Source organism: Carcharodon carcharias, chromosome 16, assembly GCF_017639515.1.
Source record: "Carcharodon carcharias isolate sCarCar2 chromosome 16, sCarCar2.pri, whole genome shotgun sequence".
NCBI lineage: Eukaryota > Metazoa > Chordata > Chondrichthyes > Lamniformes > Lamnidae > Carcharodon > Carcharodon carcharias.
This window is the reverse complement of record NC_054482.1, coordinates 52,023,265-52,044,888: the sequence shown is the minus strand read 5'-3', so window position 1 is coordinate 52,044,888 and position 21,624 is coordinate 52,023,265. Positions and strand designations below refer to the sequence as shown.

Sequence of the window (21,624 nt, the reverse complement as noted above, 5' to 3'; positions counted from 1 at the left end):
TAAGCAGAATGTTTGGCTGTTTAATTTACCAAGCTCAAACAGAACAGGAACTGCTATCCACAGTAACTAAACAATCTAAGAATACGGTAATTGAATGCTTTCAAAATTAACTGCAGATACAGTTCAGTAACTTAGCAGAAGCTACTCCAAAATGCATTATAAATCTCTGTTAACCCAATATTCTTTGCCATTGCATTCTATATTTAACAGCAGCATCCTGTTGAACTGATAACACAGGATATGAGAGTCAAGTACCAATTCTTGTCTTAAATCTTATAAATGTCAAGTTGAAAGCTATAGTGAGATCACAATCAGTGACTTGATTCCAATTTAAGTCTAATTTGAACAGCTATTCCAATATATATATTATAAATTGCTTATAGATTCACAGTGCACAGGCAAATGATTTATAAGAAAAGACAAGTTACTCGTAAAAATATTGAATATTTGGTAAATTAGCAGAACACCAGGCACCCAATCAACTGAAGTTAAATTTTGTCACCATAATCATTCAAGCCAACTCATTCTCACTGGGCTATGTTGCAGTGTCACAACTCAATGGGGAAAGTGCGCTGCAATATTAAGTCCCACAGCTCCCCGAGCCATGACAAATGTGAAAAAGTTTGATCAAACCACCCGTTCTGATGAAGAGTCATACGGACTTGAAACGTTAACTGTATTCTTCTCTGCAGCTGTCAGACCTGTTGATTTTTTCCAGCTATTTTTGTTTTTGATTAAACCATCTAATTGTTTGACTTAGGTTAACAGAATACAAGCACCAAGTTTGTAAACCTAATAAGTAAATAACTGTTTATTGAACAAATTGTCTTTAACCAGTGGTAAAAGGAGGAAATATGAACTGCTAATTTCTAATTCTATAACCTAAACTCTACCTCTTCTTAAATCCCTATAGACACACATACAAGACGCATATGGCACACAAAAACATGGATTTTAACTAATTTAAACTCGCTTTCACAGCCATATTTCCTTCCTCAGTGACTGTCTCCGTCTCCGACTTACCCCACGTGGATGTCAACTGAAGTTCCGTCCCTCATGTTTTGAACCCACCCAGGATTACGGGTATCTCCGGGACATAGAACGCTCCTCAGACTGCTGTTCTCGTCGCATCCTGAGATCCACACTCAGTGCCATGCACCGCCATATGAACACACTCGACCTCTCCCTCCAGCAGTGCGCCGCACCCTATTTCTAAGCTGCCCGTGCCCCCAGTTTCATTTTATTCTTCGTCTTATCCAACGCCTCAACAAGAAACTTTGTCTCTTTCTTTCAGGTGCAAAGGAACGCAAGCTCCAATAACTCATCAACACCAACGCCTATCCAGGACCCTCCACCCCAGCCTGTCCCTGTCCCCATCCCGTCTTCCAATCCCAGCCCCGGCCGTGTATTCACCATACCCCCTGACCTTCCCTTCTCCGATGCTGAACGTTCAGTGCTCAGCAAAGGACTTAGTTTCATACCCTTACACTCTCATCTCAATGAATTTCGGGTTCGGCCCGATGCTGAACTCTTCTTCCATCGCCTTCGTCTCCGTGCTCACTTCTTTGGGCTGGAGTCTTCTCCCTGTTCAACTGATCCTTTTACCCGCCTCCAATATTCTCCCTCCACCTGGACCCTTCCCTCTGGATTCTTACCTTCTCTTGATCTTTTCATTGAGAACAGTCGGCGTGACGTCAGTCGTCTCGATTTCTCTGCTCCTCTCACCCACTCTAACCTGTCTCTCCCTGAACTTGCTGCACTCCATTCTCTCAGGTGCAACCCTGAGATTGTCATCAAACCTGCTGACAAGGGTGGTGCTGTTGTTGTCTGGCACACTGACCTCTACCTCTCAGAGGCTGAGCGTCAACTCACAGACACTTCCTCCTACCTCCCCCTGGACCATGACCCCACCACTGAACATCCATTGTTTCCAGGACTGTTACTGACCTCATCTCCTCTGGAGATCTTCCTTCCACAGCTTCCAACCTCATGGTCTCCCAACCTCGGACGGCCCGCTTCTACCTCCTACCTAAAATCCACAAACAGGACTGTCCCAGCAGACCGATTGTGTCAGCCTGTTCCTGCCCCACGGAATCATTTCTTGCTATCTTGACTCCATTCTCTCTCCCCTTGTCCAGTCCCTTCCCACCTACATCCGTGATTCCTCTGACACCCTGCATCATATCAACAATTTCCAGTTCTCTGGCCCCAACCGCCTCCTTTTCACCAAGGACATCCAATCCCTCTACATCCCCATCCCCCACCAGGATGGTCTGATCGCTCTCCGTTTCTTCCTCAAACAGAGGCCCGAATAATCCCCATCCACCATGACTCTCCTCCGTCTGGCTGAACTTGTTCGCACATTGAACAATTTCTCCTTAAACTCCTCTCACTTCCTCCAAATGAAAGGTGTGGCTATGGGTACCTGCATGGGCCCCAGCTATGCCTGTCTCTTTATGGGGTATGTGGAACATTCCTTGTTCCAGTCCTACTCTGGCCCCCTCCCACAACTCTTTCTCTGGTACATCGATGATTACTTCGGTGCTGCTTCATGCTCTCGTCTGGACCTGGAAAAATTTATTAATTTTGCTTCCAATTTCCACCCCTCCATCATTTTCACATGGTCCATCTCTGACATTTCTCTTCCTTGACCTCTCTGTCTCAATTTCTGGTGATAGACTGTCCACCAATATCCAATATCCATTACAAGCCAACCGACTCCCACAGCTACCTCGACTACAGCTCCTTGCACCCCGCTTCCTGTGAGGAGTCCATCCCATTCTCTCAGTTTCTTCGCCTCCGTCGCATCTGTTCTGATGATCCACTTTCAAAAACAGTTCCTCTGACATGTCTTCCTTGACTGAAGTTTTCCAGCCACAGGCCCTCAACCATGTCCAGCGCATCTGCCCTCACACCTTCCTCTCCCTCCCAGAAACATTATAGGGTCCCCCTTGTCCTCACTTATCACCCCACCAGCCTCCACATTCAACAGATCATCCTCCGCCATTTCCGCCAACTTCAGCATGATGCCACCACCAAACACATCTTCCCTTCACCCCCCCGGCGGCATTCTGCAGGGATCGTTCCCATCGAGACACCCTGGTCCACTCCTCCATCACCCCCTACACCTCAATCCCCTACCGCGGCACCTTCCCGTGCAACCGCAGAAGGTGCAACACCTGCCCCTTTACTTCCCCTCTCCTCACCGTCCAAGGGCCAAAACACTCCTTTCAAGTAGAGCAGCATTTCACTTGCTCTTCCCTCAATTTAGTCTACTGCATTCGTTGCTCCCAATGCGGTTTCCTCTACATTGGACAGACCAAAAGCAGTCTGTCCGCAAGCATTACCCAAACCTCCCTGTCACATGCCAGTTCAACACACCACCCTGCTCTCATGCCCACATGTCCGTCCTTCGCCTGCTGCATTGTTCCAGTGATGCTCAATGCAAACTGGAGGAACAGCACCTCATTTTCCAACTAGGCACTCTAGAGCCTTCCGGACTGAATACTGAGTTCAACAATTTTAGATCATGAACTCTCTCCTCCATCCCCAGCCCCTTTCCGATCCCCCCCTTTTTCCAATAATTTATATAGATTTTTCTTTTCCCACCTATTTCCATTATTTTTAAATGTAATTCCATCCATTGTTTTATCTCTGCCTTTTAACCTATTTCAATCCCTTCCCCCCACCCAGCTCCCACTAGGGCTATTTGTACCTTTATTATCAAATTCCTTAGATAACATCACCTGCTTCAACACCTCTTTGTCCTTTTGTCTATGATATCTTTTGGTTATCTTCACCTATCACTGGCCCTCTACCCAGCTCTACCTGTACCACCCACCCTTAAACCAGCTTATATTTCACCTCTTTTCTATTTTTCCTTAGTTCTGTTGAAGGGTCATAAGGACTCAAAACGTTAACTGTTTTCCTCTCCACAGATGATTTCAGACCTGCTGAGTTTTTCCAGGTATTTTTGTTTTTGTTTTGGATTTCTAGCATCCGCAGTTTTTTTTGCTTTTATCATGGATTTTAATGCTGGGATAGAACAGTTCAATAGCACCAATTCCAGGGTGTATAGGATTTGATGGGTTGATTTTGACTGATGTCTTCCAAATTCTTTTCAGTTTTTTGTTGATGACATGAGATGGCACTTTCAGTCTTTTGTTCACTGGTTGAGCATTTACCTTTCAATATAAAAACAAAAAAACGTGGATGCTGGAAATCCAAAACAAAAACAGAATTACCTGGAAAAACTCAGCAGGTCTGGCAGCATTGGCGGAGAAGTACAAAGTTGACGTTTCGAGTCCTCATGACCCTTCAACAGAACTAAGTAAAAATAGGAGAGGGGTGAAATATAAGCTGGTTTTAGGTGGGGGGAAGCCGGTGGGGGGGGGGTTGTTGTAGGGACAAGCAAGCAGTGATAGGAGCAGATAATCAAAAGATGTCACTGACAAAAGAACAGAGAGGTGTTGAAGGTGGTGATATTATCTAAAAGAATGTGCTAATTAAGAATGGATGGCAGGACACTCAAGGTACAGCTCTAGTAGGGGTGACCAGGATCAGGGACATGCTGGGTGGCGGAGGACTGGGCTGGATGCTCCTGCAGGAGTTGGTGCGTCGTGTGTCTAAGAGTGTCCAGGTCGCAGCCGATACCATCCAAGACCTAAGTACAGTCGTGCTCGGACCCGATGTAATTTTAGGTCTCGAGGTGACCCAGGTGCGCAATGGTCTTCCTGCTGGATGTTCCCCTGTTCGGACAGAATTCCACATTGGCCCCAAGCCCCGAACACTCCCTCGGGTGCTGGTGCCCCGCTAAATGAGCCGCCTCGGGGACATGCCCTCTGTGCCATTTGGCACAGCGCGGAGGAGCTTTTTGTACGGACTGCTGCTGCACACCTTCCATTTTCTCGCCCTTATCTGTCGCCCGGACACGCCCTGGCGTGCCTTGTTGCCGTCCAGCGGCGGAGGCCCCCGATGGGAGGCCCTCTATGGAGGTGTCCTCCCCCTTTCTATCGGGGACCTGGGTTGGAGGGTGTTGCATGCAGCAGTCCCTTATAATCGTAGAATGTGTAGGTTCAAGGACTCCCGGGACACCTGCCCTTTTTGTGGTCTTGTGGAGTCCGTGGACCGTGCTTACATAGGGTGTGGTAGGCTGCACTCCCTTTTTAGTTATTTGAAAAATCTTTTATTAATGTTCTGTTTGCACTTCAGTCCCACGCTCCTGATCTATGGACACCCGGTGCGGAAGGGGGTCGGAAAGGAGGAGGACCTCCTCGTGAACCTGCTCCTGGGCCTGGCCAAGTTGGTCATTAACAGGTCCAGGCAGTGGGCGATCGACGGGGGAGTCCTGCCCGATTGTTTGTCCTTCTGCCGCGGATACGTTCGTGGCCGGGTGTCCCTGGAGAGGGAGCAGGCGGTGTCTGCCGGCACTCTCGAGGCCTTCCGTGCAAGGTGGGCGCCGCGGGGACTGAGGTGCTTTATTGACCCCCTTAATCACATTTTGTTTTAAAGTTGTAAGTTTCCTTTAAACTTTGTCTTTAGTTTTACAGCTGACCAGAATTAGGGGCTGTGCTTGATTTGTCCTTTATTTTGTTAATTTAGTTTAATTGTTTAACTCCAAAAAGAGTTACAGCTCTAGTGTGGTGGGGTGAAAATAAGACTAACAGGGCATAAAAGGTATAGATTTAAAAATAATGGAAATAGATGGGAAAAGAAAAGTCTATATAAATTATTGGAAAAAACAAAAGGGAGGGGGAGGAAATGGAAAGGGTGTGGGGATGGGGGAGGGAGTTCAAGATCTAAAGTTGTTGAATTCAACATTCAGTCCGGAAGGCTGTAAAGTGCTAGTCGGAAGATGAGGTGCTGTTCCTCCAGTTTGCGTTGGGCTTCACTGGAACAATGCAGCAAGCCAAGGACAGACATGTGGGCAAAAGAGCAGGGTGGAGTGTTAAAATGGCAAGCGACAGGGAGGTTTGGGTCATTCTTGCGGACAGACCGCAGGTGTTCTGCAAAGCGGTCGCCTAGTTTGCGTTTGGTCTCTCCAATGTCGAGGAGACCGCATTGGGAGCAACGAATGCAGTAGACTAAGTTGGGGGAAATGCAAGTGAAATGCTGCTTCACTTGAAAGAAGCGTTTGGGTCCTTGGACGGTGAAGAGTGAGGAAGTAAAGGGGCAGGTGTTGCATCTTTTGCGTGGGCATGGGGAGGTGCTGTAGGTGGGGGTTGAGGAGTAGAGGGTGATAGAGGAGTGGACCAGGGTGTCCCAGAGGGAACGATCCCTACGGAATGCCGACAGGGGGGTGAAGGGAAGATGTGTTTGGTGGTGGCATCATGCTGGAGTTGGCGGAAGTGGCGGAGGATGATCCTTTGAATGCGGAGGCTAGTGGGGTGATAAGTGAGGACAAGGGGGACCCTATCATGTTTCTGGGAAGGAGGAGAAGGCGTGAGGGCGGATGCGCAGGAGGTGGGCCGGACACGGTTGAGGGCCCTGTCAACGACTGTGGGTGGAAAACCTCGGTTAAGGAAGGAGGACATGTCAGAGGAACTGTTTTTGAAGGTAGCACCATCAGAACAGATGCGACGGAGGCAAAGGAACTGAGAGAATGGGATGGAGTCCTCACAGGAAGCGGGGTGCGAGGAGCTGTAGTCGAGGTAGCTGTGGGAGTCGGTAGGCTTGTAATGGATATTGGTGGACAGTCTATCTCCAGAAATTGAGACAGAGAGGTCAAGAAGGGAAGTGTCAGAAATGGACCACGTGAAAATGATGGCGGGGTGGAGATTGGAAGCAAAATTAATACATTTTTCCAGGTCCCGATGAGAGCATGAAGCAGCACGGAAGTAATCATCGATGTACCGGAACTGGAAATTGTTGATGTGACGTAAGGTGTCAGAGGAATCACGGATGTAGGTGGGAAGGGACTGGACAAGGGGAGAGAGAATGGAGTCAAGATAACGAGAAATGAGTTCCGTGGGGCAGGAACAGGCTGACACGATCGGTCTTCTGGGACAGTCCTGTTTGTGGATTTTGGGTAGGAGATTGAAGCGGGCCGTCCGAGGCTGGGCGACTATCATGTTGGAAGCTGTGGAAGGAAGATCTCCAGAGGAAATGAGGACAGTGACAGTCCTGGAAACAATGGCTTGATGTTCAGTGGTGGGGTCATGGTCCAGGGAGAGGTAGGAGGAAGTGTCTGCGAGTTGATGCTCAGCCTTCGTGAGGTAGAGGTCAGTGCGCCAGACAACAACAACCTTGTCAGCGGGTTTGATGACAATGTTAGGGTTGGACCTGAGAGAACAGAGTGCAGTAAGTTCAGAGAGAGACAGGCTAGAATGGGTGAGAGGAGCAGAGAAATTGAGACGACTAATGTCATGCCGACAGTTCTCAATGAAAAGATCAAGAGAAAGTAAGAATCCAGAGGGAGGAGTCCAGCTGGAGTGAGAATATTGGAGGCGGGTAAAAGGATCCGTTGAACGAGGATAGGACTCCTGCCCAAAGAAGTGAGCACAGAGACGAAGGCGGCGGAAGAAGAGTTCAGCATCGTGCCGAGCCCGAAAATCATTGAGATGAGGGCGTAAGGGTATGAAACTAAGTCCCTTGCTGAGCACTGAACGTTCAGCATCGGAGAGGGGAAGGTCGGGGTTATAGTGAATACCAGCTGGGGTTGGGATTGGAAGATGGGGTGGGGACGGAGGGACAGGCAGGGTGGAGGGTCCTAGATGGGTATTGGTGTGGATGAGTTGTTGGAGCTTGCGTTCCTTAGCACTTGAGAGAAAGAGAAAAAGTTTCTTGTTGAGGCGTTGGATAAGACGAAGAATAAAATTAAACTGGGGGCACGGGCAGCTTAGAAATAGGGCGTGGCGGCGCTGCTGGAGGGAGAGGTCGAGTGTGTTTATATGGCGGCGCATGGCACTGAGTGTGGATCTCAGAATGCAACAGGAACAGCAGTCCAAGAAATGTTTTATGTCCCGGAGATACTTGTAATCCTGGGTGGGTTCGAAACATAAGGGATAGAATTTCAGTTGAAATCCACGTGGGGTAAGTCGGAGACGGAGACAGTCACTGAGAAGGGAAATATGGCTGTGAAAGCGGGTTTTAGTAAACACCTTGTCAAACACCAGGAAAGAAATGGAAAGCAATGAAGGTGAACAAGGCAAAAGAGAGATACGGTAATCCTGTCGGAGAGAAGAGCAATACTTCTTCAAGGTAGGCATTTTTTGAAGAGAAGTGGCAGTCAATTAAACACAAGAGATAAAAACAAAAAACTGCAGATGCTGGAAGTCCAAAACAAAAACAGAATTACCTGGAAAAACTCAGCAGGTTTGGCAGCATCGGCGGAGAAGAACAAAGTTGACGTTTCGAGTCCTCATGACCCTTCAACAGAACTGAGTAAAAATAGGAAAGTGGTGAAATATAAGCTGGTTTAAGGTGTGGGGCGGGGGGAGGGGGGGTGGTGGTAGTTGTAGGGATAAGCAAGCAGTGATAGGAGCAGATAATCAAAAGATGTCACTGACAAAAGAACAAAGAGGTGTTGAAGGTGGTGATATAATCTAAGAGAATGTGCTAATTAAGAACGGATGGCAGGACACTCAAGGTACAGCTCTAGTAGGGGTGGGGTGAAATAAGACTAACAGGGCATAAAAGGTATCGATTTAAAAATAATGGAAATAGGTGGGAAAAGAAAAATCTATATAAATTATTGGAAAAATCAAAAGGGAGGGGGAGGAAACGGAAAGGGGATGGGGGAGAGAGTTCAAGATCTAAAGTTGTTGAATTCAATATTCAGTCCAGAAGGCTGTAAAGTGCCTAGTCGGAAGATGAGGTGCTGTTCCTCCAGTTTGCGTTGAGCTTCACTGGATCAATGCAGCAAGCCAAGGACAGACATGTGGGCAAGAGAGCAGGGTGGAGTGTTAAAATGGCAAGCAACAGCCTTTCAATATCTCTGGTTGAGCACTTGCCTTTCAATATTTCTAATGGTGATTTTCCCCTTTTCCTCATGACAGGGGTTTTCAGAGAGAGAGAGAGAGAGCAGGTTGTAGAGATCCGAAAAGAAAAAGCCAGCTAGATGGCATTGTGAAATTATTACAGGAATCTTACACACACGGGAGCAAGAGGTTTTAGGTCTTTTTCCTTTCAGGTTAGGAGCTATTCTGCTGCACTGCTCTCACACAAATCCTGGTCACCTGGTCAGGAGCAAATTAAAACACTGTTGCCAGGCGGTTCCCCATTAGGCCAGACTCCTCCTTGCCACCAACCTGTATATCACGGCACACACTATTCCAGGACAGCAACATTGTATATATTCATCACACTGCTCCAGTGGACATGTCTTTCAAACTGTAGCCATTGTAATTTTAATCCACAGTCCAACAGAAATAAAAAGGTATGTATTTACGGCAGTTTAAACAGGGCTATCCAGTATGCAGTCCTGCATGAATGCACATAATCTTTTTGTTTTCAATGTTTTTTTTGTGAAGAACAAAAATTCACAGAAGTGCTCTGTCTACAAATTTAAATTTGGAAGAAATTAGGAGGAAGGCAACAGGGGCATTATATCTATCCAATCTCAGTTACATATAGACGACCAGTGAGGTATTATTGAGGTTAGTTACAAGGAGAATCAAATGTTAGTTTTGCTAATAGTTACCAGTACAACTGCATCAATTTACTACTAGGTCCTGGTGGATTCAGAGTTTCTCCTAACCCTGCTTTTCCCATCCACCATTTCCCCCTTGGATTGCACAGAGGCAGCATCCTAACATGCAAGACTTTGCAGCCAAGAAAATCCAGCCCTACTCTCTCCGGCCCCTTCACCCACACCCGTCTCCCCTCTACCTCTTCACCAATGCCCCTCCCCCTCCCTACCCTATCCCTTCACCCACACCCCACCCTATTCATCCTCCCCCACTTCACCCCTCCCCATCCACCCCCCCTTCACCCCCTCCCTGTCCACCACCCCCCTTCACGCACCCCCGTCCACCCCCCCCTCACGCACCCCCGTCAACCCCACCCCCCCCTTCACGCCCCCCCCGTCCACCCACCCCTCCTTCACGTCCCCCCATCCACCCCACCCCCCCTTCACGCCCCCCCGTCCACCCCACCCCCCCTTCACCCCCCCCCGTCCACCCCACCCACCCTTCACCCCCTCCCCGTTCACCCCCCTCTTCATCCCCTCCCCGTCCACCCCCCTCTTCACCCCCTCCCTGTCCACCACCCCCCCTTCACACCCCTCTTCACCCCCTCCCCGTCCACCACCCCCCCTTCACCCCACTCCTTCATCCCCTTCCCGTCCACCACCCACCCTTCACCCCACTCCTTCACCCCCTCCCCACTTCACCAGCTCCCCGTCCATCCCGCCTTCACCACCTCCCCGTCTACCCCCCCTTCACAGCCTGCCCTTCCACCCCCCCCTTCACCTCCTCCCCGTCCACCCCCCCTTCACCCCCTCCCCGTCCAACCCCTCCCCCGTCCACCCCCCCTTCACCCCCTCCCCGTCCACACGCCCCCTTCAACTCCTCCCCGTCCACACGCCCCCTTCAACTCCTCCCCGTCCACACGCCCCCTTCAACTCCTCCCCGTCCACACGCCCCCTTCAACTCCTCCCCGTCCACACGCCCCCTTCAACTCCTCCCCGTCCACACGCCCCCTTCAACTCCACCCCGTCCACACGCCCCCTTCAACTCCTCCCCGTCCACACGCCCCCTTCAACTCCACCCCGTCCACACGCCCCCTTCACCCCGTCCACACGCCCCCTTCACCCCGTCCACACGCCCCCTTCACCCCGTCCACACGCCCCCTTCACCCCGTCCACACGCCCCCTTCACCCCGTCCACACGCCCCCTTCACCCCGTCCACACGCCCCCTTCACCCCCTCCCCGTCCACACGCCCCCTTCACCCCCTCCCCGTCCATCCCCCTCTTCACCCTCTCCCCGTCCACCACCCCCCCTTCACCCCACTCCTTCACCCCCTCCCTCACCCCCCTTCAACCGCTCCCCGTCCACCCTGCCTTCACCTGATCCCCGTCCACCCCCCCTTCACCCCCTCCCCCCGTCCACCCTCCCCTTCACCCCCTCCCCCCGTCCACCCTCCCCTTCACCCCCTCCCCCGTCCACCCTCCCCTTCACCCCCCGTCCACCCTCCCCTTCACCCCCTCCCCGTCCACCCCCCCTCACCCCCTCCCCCCGTCCAACCCCCCTTCACCCCCTCCCCCCGTCCATCCTCCCCTTCACCCCCTCCCCCTCCCCCCCGTCCATCCCCCCTTCACCCCCTCCCCCTGTCCATCCCCCCTCCCCGTCCACACATCCCCTTCACCCCCTTCCCGTCCACACCCCCTTCACCCCCTCCCCCCGTCCAACCCCCCCTTCACCCCCTCCCTCCGTCCATCCCCCTTCACCCCTCCCCCCGTCCAACCCCCCCTTCACCCCCTCCCCCCGTCCATCCCCCTTCACCCCCTCCCCCCGTCCATCCCCCTTCACCCCCTCCCCCCGTCCATCCCCCCTTCACCCCCTCCCCCCGTCCAACCCCCCTTCACCCCCTCCCCGTCCACATGACCCTTCACCCCCTCCCCGTCCACCCCCCTTCACCCCCTCCCCCGTCCATGCCCCCCTTCACCCCCTCCGCCCGTCCATCCCCCCCTTCATCCCCTCCCCCCGTCCATCCCCCCCTTCACCCCCTCCCCACGTCCATCCCATCACCCCCTCTCCCCGTCCATCCCCCCCTCCCCGTCCACACGCCCCCTTCACCCCCTCCCCGTCCACCCCCCCTTCACCCCCTCCCCATCCACCCCACCCCGTCCACACCCCCCCTTCATCCCCTCCCCGTCCACACCCCCCCTTCACCCCCTCCCCATCCACCACCCCACACCCCCCCTGTCCACACCCCCCCTTCATCCCCTCCCCGTCCACACCCCCTTCACCCCCTCCCCTTCACCCCCTCCCCTTCACCCCCTCCCCCTGTCCACCCCCTCACCCCCGTCCACCCCCTCCCCCGTCCATCCCCCCCTTCATCCCCTCCCCCCGTCCATCCCCCCCTTCACCCCCTCCCCGCGTCCATCCCATCACCCCCTCTCCCCGTCCATCCCCCCCTCCCCGTCCACACGCCCCCTTCACCCCCTCCCCGTCCACCCCCCCTTCACCCCCTCCCCATCCACCCCCCCCCGTCCACACCCCCCCTTCATCCCCTCCCCGTCCACACCCCCCCTTCACCCCCTCCCCATCCACCACCCCACACCCCCCCTGTCCACACCCCCCCTTCATCCCCTCCCCGTCCACACCCCCTTCACCCCTTCCCCTTCACCCCCTCCCCCTGTCCACCCCCTCACCCCCGTCCACCCCCCTTCACCCCCTCCCCCGTCCATGCCCCCCTTCACCCCCTCCCCGTCCACACGCCCCCTTCAACTCCTCCCCGTCCACACGCCCCCTTCAACTCCACCCCGTCCACATGCCCCCCTTCATCCCCTCCCCCCGTCCATCCCCCCCTTCATCCCCTCCCCCCGTCCATCCCCCCCTTCACCCCCTCCCCGCGTCCATCCCATCACCCCCTCTCCCCGTCCATCCCCCCCTCCCCGTCCACACGCCCCCTTCACCCCCTCCCCGTCCACCCCCCCCGTCCACACCCCCCCTTCATCCCCTCCCCGTCCACACCCCCCCTTCACCCCCTCCCCATCCACCACCCCAACCCCCCCTGTCCACACCCCCCCTTCATCCCCTCCCCGTCCACACCCCCTTCCCCCCTCCCCCTTCACCCCCTCCCCCTGTCCACCCCCTCACCCCCGTCCACCCCCCTTCACCCCCTCCCCCCCCGTCCACCCCCCTTCACCCCCTCCCCCCGTCCACCCCCCCTTCACCCCCTCCCCCCCGTCCACCCCCCCTTCACCCCCTCCCCCCCGTCCACCCCCTCCCCTCCGTCCACCCCTTCACCCCCTCCCCTCCGTCCACCCCTTCACCCCCTCCCCCCGTCCACCCCCCCTTCACCCCCTCCATCCCCTCCCCATACACACACCTACCCCTTTCACCCTTCCCCATCCACCCTCCCACCCCCTTCGCCCCTCCCATCCCCCTCTCATTCACCCCTTCAGCCTTCCTCTCATCCATCCTCTCTCTACCCTCTCCTCCCCCTCACCTTAGCTGCCTTGTTGACGGCCTCCTCGTTCCCCCGCTGATAGACGAACACGGACACCAGCTGCTCTTCCTCCAGCACCGCCTGATACACGCTGAGACCGGCGGGCAGAGTTACCGGCGGCTCTTCCAACCGGCAGCTTCGGGCCGCACTGCTCTCTGCGCCCATGGCCGTCCGTGTTCAGCTGTTTGGTGGGCGGGGGAGTGGGGGCGGCCAAATTTACTAGAAAATGTTCAAACCCCAATCTCCAAAAACAACTGACCTCCAGCATCCGCCTAACCCGGAAAGACAGGCAGCGCTCCGCCAACCAATCACGGACCCGCAGGTGAGGCATGCGCAGTATGGGAAGCATATCCTCCACTGTCAGTTCCTGTGATTGTGACGTTTCTGTGCTTTCGGAAAACAGCTTGGATTCACAGTGATGGTTTGAGATCTCTTCTAAAAGATCAAGGTCCAAAACTGTCCAAAACTCACCTCCTGTAAATGTTCTTTCTCCACTCCCCCTTATTTTCTTCCTTATTGAGGAGGTGGAAAACCTGTGTGAATATGTTCAAGGCTCAATCACCAAGGTTCAGAAGAACAGGAGAGAAGCCAAAATAAATAATTTATAGTAATTGATTCATGCAGCGTATAGATATGTGTGGAAGTATTTAGACATTAGAAAGAAGGGGGGGGGGTAACTATATATTCAGTAGTTTGAATTTCTTGGACAGCTTGACGCAAATATTGCAGAAAAACAGGTAAGACTGGAAGCTGGAGCAGAAAGCTGCCTTTACTTGGTTAGGTATCCAACTATTCGCTGTAGGGTGTATGTCTATAGTGTTTTGGACCCAGTCTTAGTGCATCTCAGAGGTCACTTTGACAAAATTACTTATGCATATCCATATTCTATGTATGTCACAGGGCTCCAATGTTTTGGAGGACATTTTGGAGTCATCTAACGGTCATATTTGTGTATTTGTAGTACAAATTAACAGTATCCTAACAAATCCTTACATAATTTAGGATGGTGTCAAAAGCACTGGTGGCATGGTGCAAATGCAGTGTTGCAGATTTACATAGGATGTTTCTATTGTTACTATATACACTGGAGTTTAAAGTGCAAAATATAAAAGTAAGCACATAATATACATCTTTAAAATGTTTTTGAAGTGTATCTGTGTGTCCTGGATCAATAATTCCAGGTGGGTAGGTCTGTTTCACCCTTTTCTTGCTTCTCCATGTGCAATACTGTGGGAGATCGACGAGTACATTGAAATGATTCTGTGCTGATTGTGGGCCTGACCGTGTGTACTATGTGACACATACATAGCTGATGAACAAAATCCTGTATGCAGAAGTCCTTTGCATGTGCAATTACATTGATGAAAAGCAGAAATCGTCAGTATAGTGAAAAACTCACTGGATAGATATTTTAACATCCTTAAAAATAAATCTTCATGAAAACATCTATTAGTTACTGAAACCAGCCTCACCCCACCCCAGCATCTAACCCCAGGATAGTTTTTTAAATTATATTTTTCAGATGACCAATTTTATACAACATATAAATTATCAGCTCTTTGAAGCCAAAAATATCACTAACACAGATATAACACTTTGTAATAAAAGTTTTATTTCAGCTATTCAATTTATAAATATCATTGACCCCAATACATCATACAAAACAGCATAAAACAGTATATTCATTAACTCAACATAAATTGTGGCTGCTTGCTGGTACATATAACATTCTTGTATGTGTCATTCACACTTCAAATAACTTGTTACTAATGCAACAAATCTTTAAAAATGATAAGAAAAGCCAGCCTGCCAGAATATCAATGCTGGGCTGGAGGTAGATTATTTATAAGTGGTGCAATTATCTGAATTTTTCTATTTAGACTTTGTTCACATGGGGTACTTGAGCAGTGGGCTTAAGGGGTCTCAGCAGATTATAAATATCTAACTGTTGCAGCTATGCTCCAGAAGAAAGATCACCCATGAGCAATGTGATGACAGCTTGAATAGTTTCAAAGTGTTTATTATCCAGCTGTGTATCTATTCAGGTATCAAGTCAGTATCCAGGTTATTTGTTAACAGGGAGATTTATATAAAGCAGTTTGATAGAAAGTAGATTCAATGCTGTCTTTATATTTGAGATTGAAACAGTATGTAAACCCAGTGAATAAATGTTCTCCTTTATAATGTGCAATGAAACATTTATTTACCTAGTTTCCACCCACCCTTTTATTAAGTGATTCATCTTGGACCTGTCAACTTTGCTTATTTAGGGACACATTCTATTTTGTGCGCAGTGGTGTTTTAATAAATGAAAAATTCTATATCAAAGGATTGCGCCCACATGTCTGCCCCTATCCAAAAGAGAAACAAAATCCAGGAGGATGAACACGAGAGGACAAAGTGCAACAGCTTCTCGGCGTAGCTCAAAGGGGGCTTGGGGCAGAGGTGGGAATGAACGTGGTATGGGAGAGGTGGGTTGCACCGGGATGTTGAATCAGAATCCCGGAGTGGAGGGAGTATGATTCTGCGCGCCCGGTTGACTTGATGCGCGCGCGCAGCTAATAGTCGCGGGTACGCGCGCCATTGGGCGCGATGGACGAAGCGCGAGCCGGAGCGGTTACGTTGGGGGGTAGGGAGGTAAAAAGAGACCCGGAGCAACAGGTCTCCCGCTTTATTCCAGGTAATAAATAACCTTCTGCACTGAGTTAGAGAGATAGGTCCTGGATAATCTGTTGTCACCATCTTTAATGTGTCAATTTCTATTTTGGTCTCTCTCTCTCTCCCCCCCCCCCCGCCCTCCCCCCAAAAAAACAGCGGGTGAGTTGTTGGACTTAAATTTAGTTGTGGCTTTAGGAGGCCTCGTTTCTCCTGTTCAGACATGGTTGTCGACGTTTGCAGCATTTTAACAGTCAGTAGTGCCTAGTCAGTGATCTTTTACTGTATTTGCAGGAGAAGCCAGCCCGTACTTACAGAGGAAATTGTACCTGGCTGCTGGAGCCCATTGTTTTTGCTTCATTGCAATTGAACGTGCATGTTTTATACATATAGGTTTTTCTACGTATTTAGTATATTGGAACGACGCAAATGCAACGATTCGAACTTTTACAGTTAATGGGGTTTCACCCTGTAAATATTAACTTTATTAGAGAGCAATTTAGAGCACCTACCCTCCTCCGCCCACTTTACATAAATAAGTGGCGTGGAGGATGGTGGGGGGGGGGGAGATTAGCAGAAAGAATATTGAAATACCTTTATAAAAACAATTCGTGTGTAGATTTGTCACGTTCTCTGCTTTGCTTTATTTTTGTAAGGACATTGCTTATTATAGTCATTACAAACTAAGCAAGCACCAGGATGGGCAAGAAATATCTGTAACCACTTGATTTCACGCAGAGTGATTAATACCTTGGACAATGTTTTGCGGACAGAAGTGGAAAGATAGATTTTGTGATGTGAATTGGGATTATTTTCTATAAACGGATGAGCCTACATCAGTGCCTCGCAAAGTGTTCGTCTGTATGATCCCATTTTAAATATTTTGAAAATAAGTGTGATCCCAGACGCCAGCAAAAACTGAACATCAACAAAGCAGCGTAGTATCATTTAGTATAAATTAACATTTGGGTACCATAGATTAACATATATTGATACATCATATAAATATGAAAATCTGTGTTTTAAAGCATATTGTAAAAATGTTATGATTTTATGAATTTCAGTCCAGCTCTCCATATTCCCTGATGACAAGACTGTGAAACCCCTCTTCTGCCCCACCTGCAGAACATTGTAATCAACCCCTCACCCCCACCATGCAGACATACATGCCCCTCTTCCCAACACACCTCCCCCACTCAGCAGCCTCTCATCTGAAACCTCTCCCCTCTCTCTCACTCAGCAGCCCCTCTTTCCAACCCCCTTCCACCCCACTTGCACTCACTCACCAGCCCCTCTTCCCTTCCCTCCTTTTGGCCTAGTTGCTGGTACCTGGAAAACAAGAGTTGCTACCCTGGACCATGTAAGGACCCTGTACAACAGGCAGACAAGAACAGAAACATAATTAACCCACATTCCCTGCTGAGCTGTGTGATTCCCAGTTTTTCCCACACTCAGTGGCTGAATTACACTTACCAGCCTCTAGCTGTGCCAAGTCAGTGCACAAACATCCCAATCCCTCTCAAACTAATTGCTGAAGTGATTTCTGAAGTTAAAGAGCACTTTGGGCTCACCGACTGACCTGTGCTGTTCGGCAGAAATGATCCAGTGTGTCTGTGGCTGTCCCTTCTCCAGACTGGTTGTTTCCTCTCCACAGTCACCATTGCTGCCTCGGAGGAGGGACAGCTCGCGACACCAAAAGTGATCTCTGCAACCCTATCAGGAACCCTGGAGCTAGCTGGGTGGAATGTACACATTCATCTGTGCTGGACTCTGTGGAAGAAATATACATAAACTAACTGTATTTGATAGTTACAGTAGAATAATTTGATCATACTTATTCCAAATCTGGTTTTACAGTGCACTGAACATTGATGGTATCTCAGTGATTTGAGTAGATCTAGTATATGTTTGATTGTTTGTACTTATATGGAAGTTTCTACCTCCACAAACTCCAGAGGTAACTGAAACAATGTTATCACTGAACAAAATGCTTCATTAAGTCTTCCCTTTATAAACAACAAGAATGTTTGTTTAATATAAATGTATTTGCTGATTGTTGGCATTCAGCCTTGCATAAACCATAATTTTTTCCAGTTAAATACTGGGAAGACTAAAGCCATCATTTTCAGTTCCTGCCACAAACTCTGCATTCTTGTCAGCAAATCTATCTTCCTCCCTGGCTATTGTCTTAGACTGAACCAGATTATTGGCAATCTTGTTGTCCTATTCTATCCCAAGCTGAGCTTTTGACCGTCAGAAAGACCTCCTACTACCACATCCATAACATCACCTATCCCACTCTGCCTCAGACTGTCTATCATGGAAACCCTTGTCCGTGCCTTTGTCACCGCCAAGTTCAACTATTTCAAACTCCTGGCTAATCTCCCGTTTTCCACCCTCTGTAAACACCAGTTACTCCAAAATGATGCTACTAGTACCCAATGCCACACCCAAGCTGCATTGATCATCACCCTGGCATGCTTCAGGTTCCCCAATCCTCCTTTTTAAACCTCAATATGACTGTGTCATTCCCTATTTCTGTTACCTGCTCCTACAACCATCAGCAGTCACACTTCCAGCTGTCTCGGCCCCATGCTCTGGGATTCCCTCCCTAAATTTCTGCACCTCCCTTTCCTCCTTTAAGACCCTATTTAAAACCCATGCCTGACAAAACTTGTGGCTACCAGTCTCAATATTTTATTTGACTCGGTATCCGTTTTTATATGATTATGCCTTTTGAAGCCTCTTGAGATGTTTTTCTGTGTTCAAGGTACCATGTAAATGCAAATTATGGTTGATTGTTGGTAAGCCCTGCTTCACTTTCATTCATTTTGCAGTAATCCCCAATTGTACTGCCAGGTCTGGCTTTGCTGTGTTGCGGTGATTCAACAACCGTTCCAGCAAAATACACATGCCAGACTTGCTTAAGGAACTTTAACAGGAAGCTGGTATCTTGTATGGACTTATTCATGGGTCTAAACATGCTATCAGTTCTGAAAAAGAGTCATTTTGCTTCAAAACACTAACTGTGTTTCTCTCTGTATAGATGCTGCCAGACCAGCTGAGCATTTCCAGCACTTTCTGTTCTTATTTCAGGTTCCCAGCATCAGCGATATTTTGCTTTTATCTAAACATACTGTACTAAAAGGAGGCTATGGGAAATTACAATTATGTGTTGGGTTTTCTTTGCCAGAAGCCTTTGGGAGTACAATGTTTATTTCCTCAATGTGTACTGTCAGATATTTCTACCTTCATAATTTCCTGCACAGAAGTGCTCTGTAAAATAATTTGATTGTAATGTTGATTGTTGTAGAACCCATCTGGTTCACTGATGTCCTTTAGGGAAGAAAATCTGCCATCCTTATCCAGTCTGGCCTACATGTGACTGCAGACCCACAGCAATGTGGTTCGCTTTTAACTGAAAGCCACTCAGTTCAAGGGCAATTTGGGATGGGCAGCACATGCTGGCCTTGCCAGCAAAACCCACACCCCATGAAAGAATAAAGAAAAAAAAGTCAATCATTTAGGACAGAGATAAGGGGAAATTTCTTCACTTGGGGTGAGGGGGTGGGTGTGTGTTGAATCTTAGGAATTCATTACAACAGTGGGCTGTGGAAGCTCAGTTGCTGACTGAGATCAGTATACTTTTGGACTCTAGGACAGAAAAATGGAGTTGAATCGTGGAGCAGGCTTGAGAGACATCATGGCCCACCCCTGCTCCCATTTCTTACAGAAGTATGTACCACCTTGCTGTGAGAGAATTTAATTCACATCTTGCTGGACAAAAATTAAGTTGTCGAGGCAGTTCCAAGCCATTAACCCTTTAGCTGGTATATTAAAGGAAGAACTAAATTAGTAAAGGATGTATTTATTTTTTCTGCAGTATTGGATTCAATTAATTTTTTTTAAGCATGCAAAACAATATTTGCAGCAAGAGGAGGAAAAAAATGCAAGATCCTTGAGGCTTCTTTGACAGTTGTTTTGTTGTGCGCGTGTACCATGTGATGGTATTGAGCTGTACAAACTTTGCTAATCCATTTTTTTCAGTTTGCAAATATTTAAATTTGATTGATCAGTTTAGTCCCACTTGCTAATGCCAGGCACCATTTGCAAAGGCTATTTTTTAACTGTCCGTGATTACCAAAATATAGGCAGATAGATGCAAACAAGCAAAAATGATGAGTAGAAAAAGACCAACTAATCCATCAAGCCTGCCCCACGCAGTCGTGATGTCTGAGACATCATGATTAGACAGCCCTTACCCAAAAATAGATAGTTAATAATCCCAATTGGGGAAAAAAAAGGATAAAAACTCAGGGCCAACACAGGGCAAAAATCTGAATCATAATAGGAAAGACTTAATTCACTAGATATGGCCCTCTGTTTCTACATTTTATTTTATATATTCATTCATGGGGTGCAAGTGTCACTGGCAAGACCGACATTTGTTGTCCATTCTTAATTGCCGCCTTCTTAAACTGCAGTCCATGTAGTGTATGTTCACCCACAATGCTGTTAGAAAGGGGGTTTCACGTTTTTGACAAGGTGACAATGAAGGAACGTTGATATAGTTCTAAGTCGGGATGATATGTAGCTTGGAGGTAAACTTGCAGATGATGGTGTTCCCATGCATCAGCTGCCCTGGTTCTTCTAGGTGGAAGAGGCTGCAGGCTTGGAAGTTACTGACTCGTTACAGTGCATCTTGTAGATGGTGCACACTGCGTCCACTGTGCACTGATGGTGGAGGGAGTGAATATTTAGGATAGTGGTTGGAGTGCCGGTCAGGTAAGATACTTTGTGTTGGATCTTTTCAAGCTTCTTGAGTGTTGCTGGAGCTGCACTCATTCAGGCAAGTGGAGAATATCCCACCACTCCTGACTTGTGCCTGGTAGATGGTGGACAGCTTTGGGGAGTCAGGAGGTTTGTTACCGCCAGCAGAATTCCAGCATCTGACCTGTCCTTGTAGCCACACTATTTAAATGGCTGGTCCAGTTCAGTTTCTGGTCATTGGTAACCCCTAGGATGCTGATGGTGGGGGATTCAATGATGACCATGTCAAGGAGAGATGGTTAGATTACCTTTTGTCGTTGCCTAGCATTTATGTTGTGTGAATGTTACTTATCAGCACCGGCCTGAATGTTGTCCAGGTATTTGGTGGTGTTTTCTGTTAAATGGTAAAAGTTTCTAGTGCCATTAAAATATTAAAAAAATTTTATTTCAGGTACACAGACAAAGATTGTGGGACTATTTTTTTTTTTAATTTTTGGCAGTAATAATAATACCAATACTGTCAGGATAATGGGGAACACCAGCAGTGACCGCATGGGAGCAGATCGCCATGGAGGGCACAAGTCCCACCGTACTGACAGCATGGGATCTTCTCAGTCATCAAAGGAGAATGAACGTCCTAAAATCATGGTGGACAGCACAGATGACCCCAACATTTTTCACACACGAGACTCAAAGGTACAGTATAAAGCTATGCTTCTTATTTCTAGCATGGTGGAGACATATATTCCATCATTTAAGAAGAAAATGGTTGTAAACTGTCATGAAATTGGTGGCTTCTGAAGTAAGTGCTTTTTAGCCACCAAAGTTCAGGTGACCCTTAGGAACACCAAGATGAAAGCCTTGCCTTGGGGGTCGTCTCCCTGATTTAAAAAGATCGTAAATCTAAGCCCCATTCCAGAGACTTGAGCACATAATCTGACACTTTGTGGTGGTGCCATCTTTCAGATGAGATGTTAAACTGAGGCCTTGATTGCCCCCTTCAGGTGTGGCACTTTGCTAAGAGCAAGAAGTTCTCCTGGCACCTGGTATTCTTCATCCAACACAACTAAAACAGATTATCACTG

The 21,624-nt window shown here is 49.0% G+C and overlaps 2 protein-coding genes across 8 annotated transcripts in view; one reads left to right on the top strand and one right to left on the bottom strand.

The window, feature by feature from the left end:
* The window catches only part of scyl3 (SCY1-like, kinase-like 3), a 61,583-nt gene extending 48,203 nt beyond the window's left edge, over nt 1-13,380 (bottom strand). For all 3 annotated transcript variants that reach the window (XM_041207780.1, XM_041207782.1, XM_041207781.1), the window contains exon 1: nt 13,115-13,380. In XM_041207780.1, coding sequence (XP_041063714.1) covers nt 13,115-13,279 — 165 coding nt within the window. In that variant the 5' untranslated portion in view covers nt 13,280-13,380. The remainder of the gene's footprint in view (nt 1-13,114) is intronic.
* Nucleotides 13,381-13,833: 453 nt separating this feature from the next.
* Nucleotides 13,834-21,624, top strand: part of LOC121289263 (5'-AMP-activated protein kinase subunit beta-2-like) — a 53,019-nt gene continuing 45,228 nt past the window's right edge. For 3 of the 5 annotated variants that reach the window (XR_005945525.1, XM_041208519.1, XM_041208518.1), the window contains exons 1-2: nt 15,705-15,794; nt 20,991-21,235. Coding sequence is in view for 4 of the 5 variants with exons in the window: in XM_041208519.1 (XP_041064453.1) it covers nt 15,707-15,794; nt 20,991-21,235 (333 nt within the window). In the remaining variant the exon portion in view is untranslated. Of the gene's footprint in view, nt 13,852-15,691; nt 15,795-20,990; nt 21,236-21,624 lie in introns of those variants that run through there. The other 2 variants (XM_041208520.1, XM_041208521.1) reach the window with 2 other exon arrangements.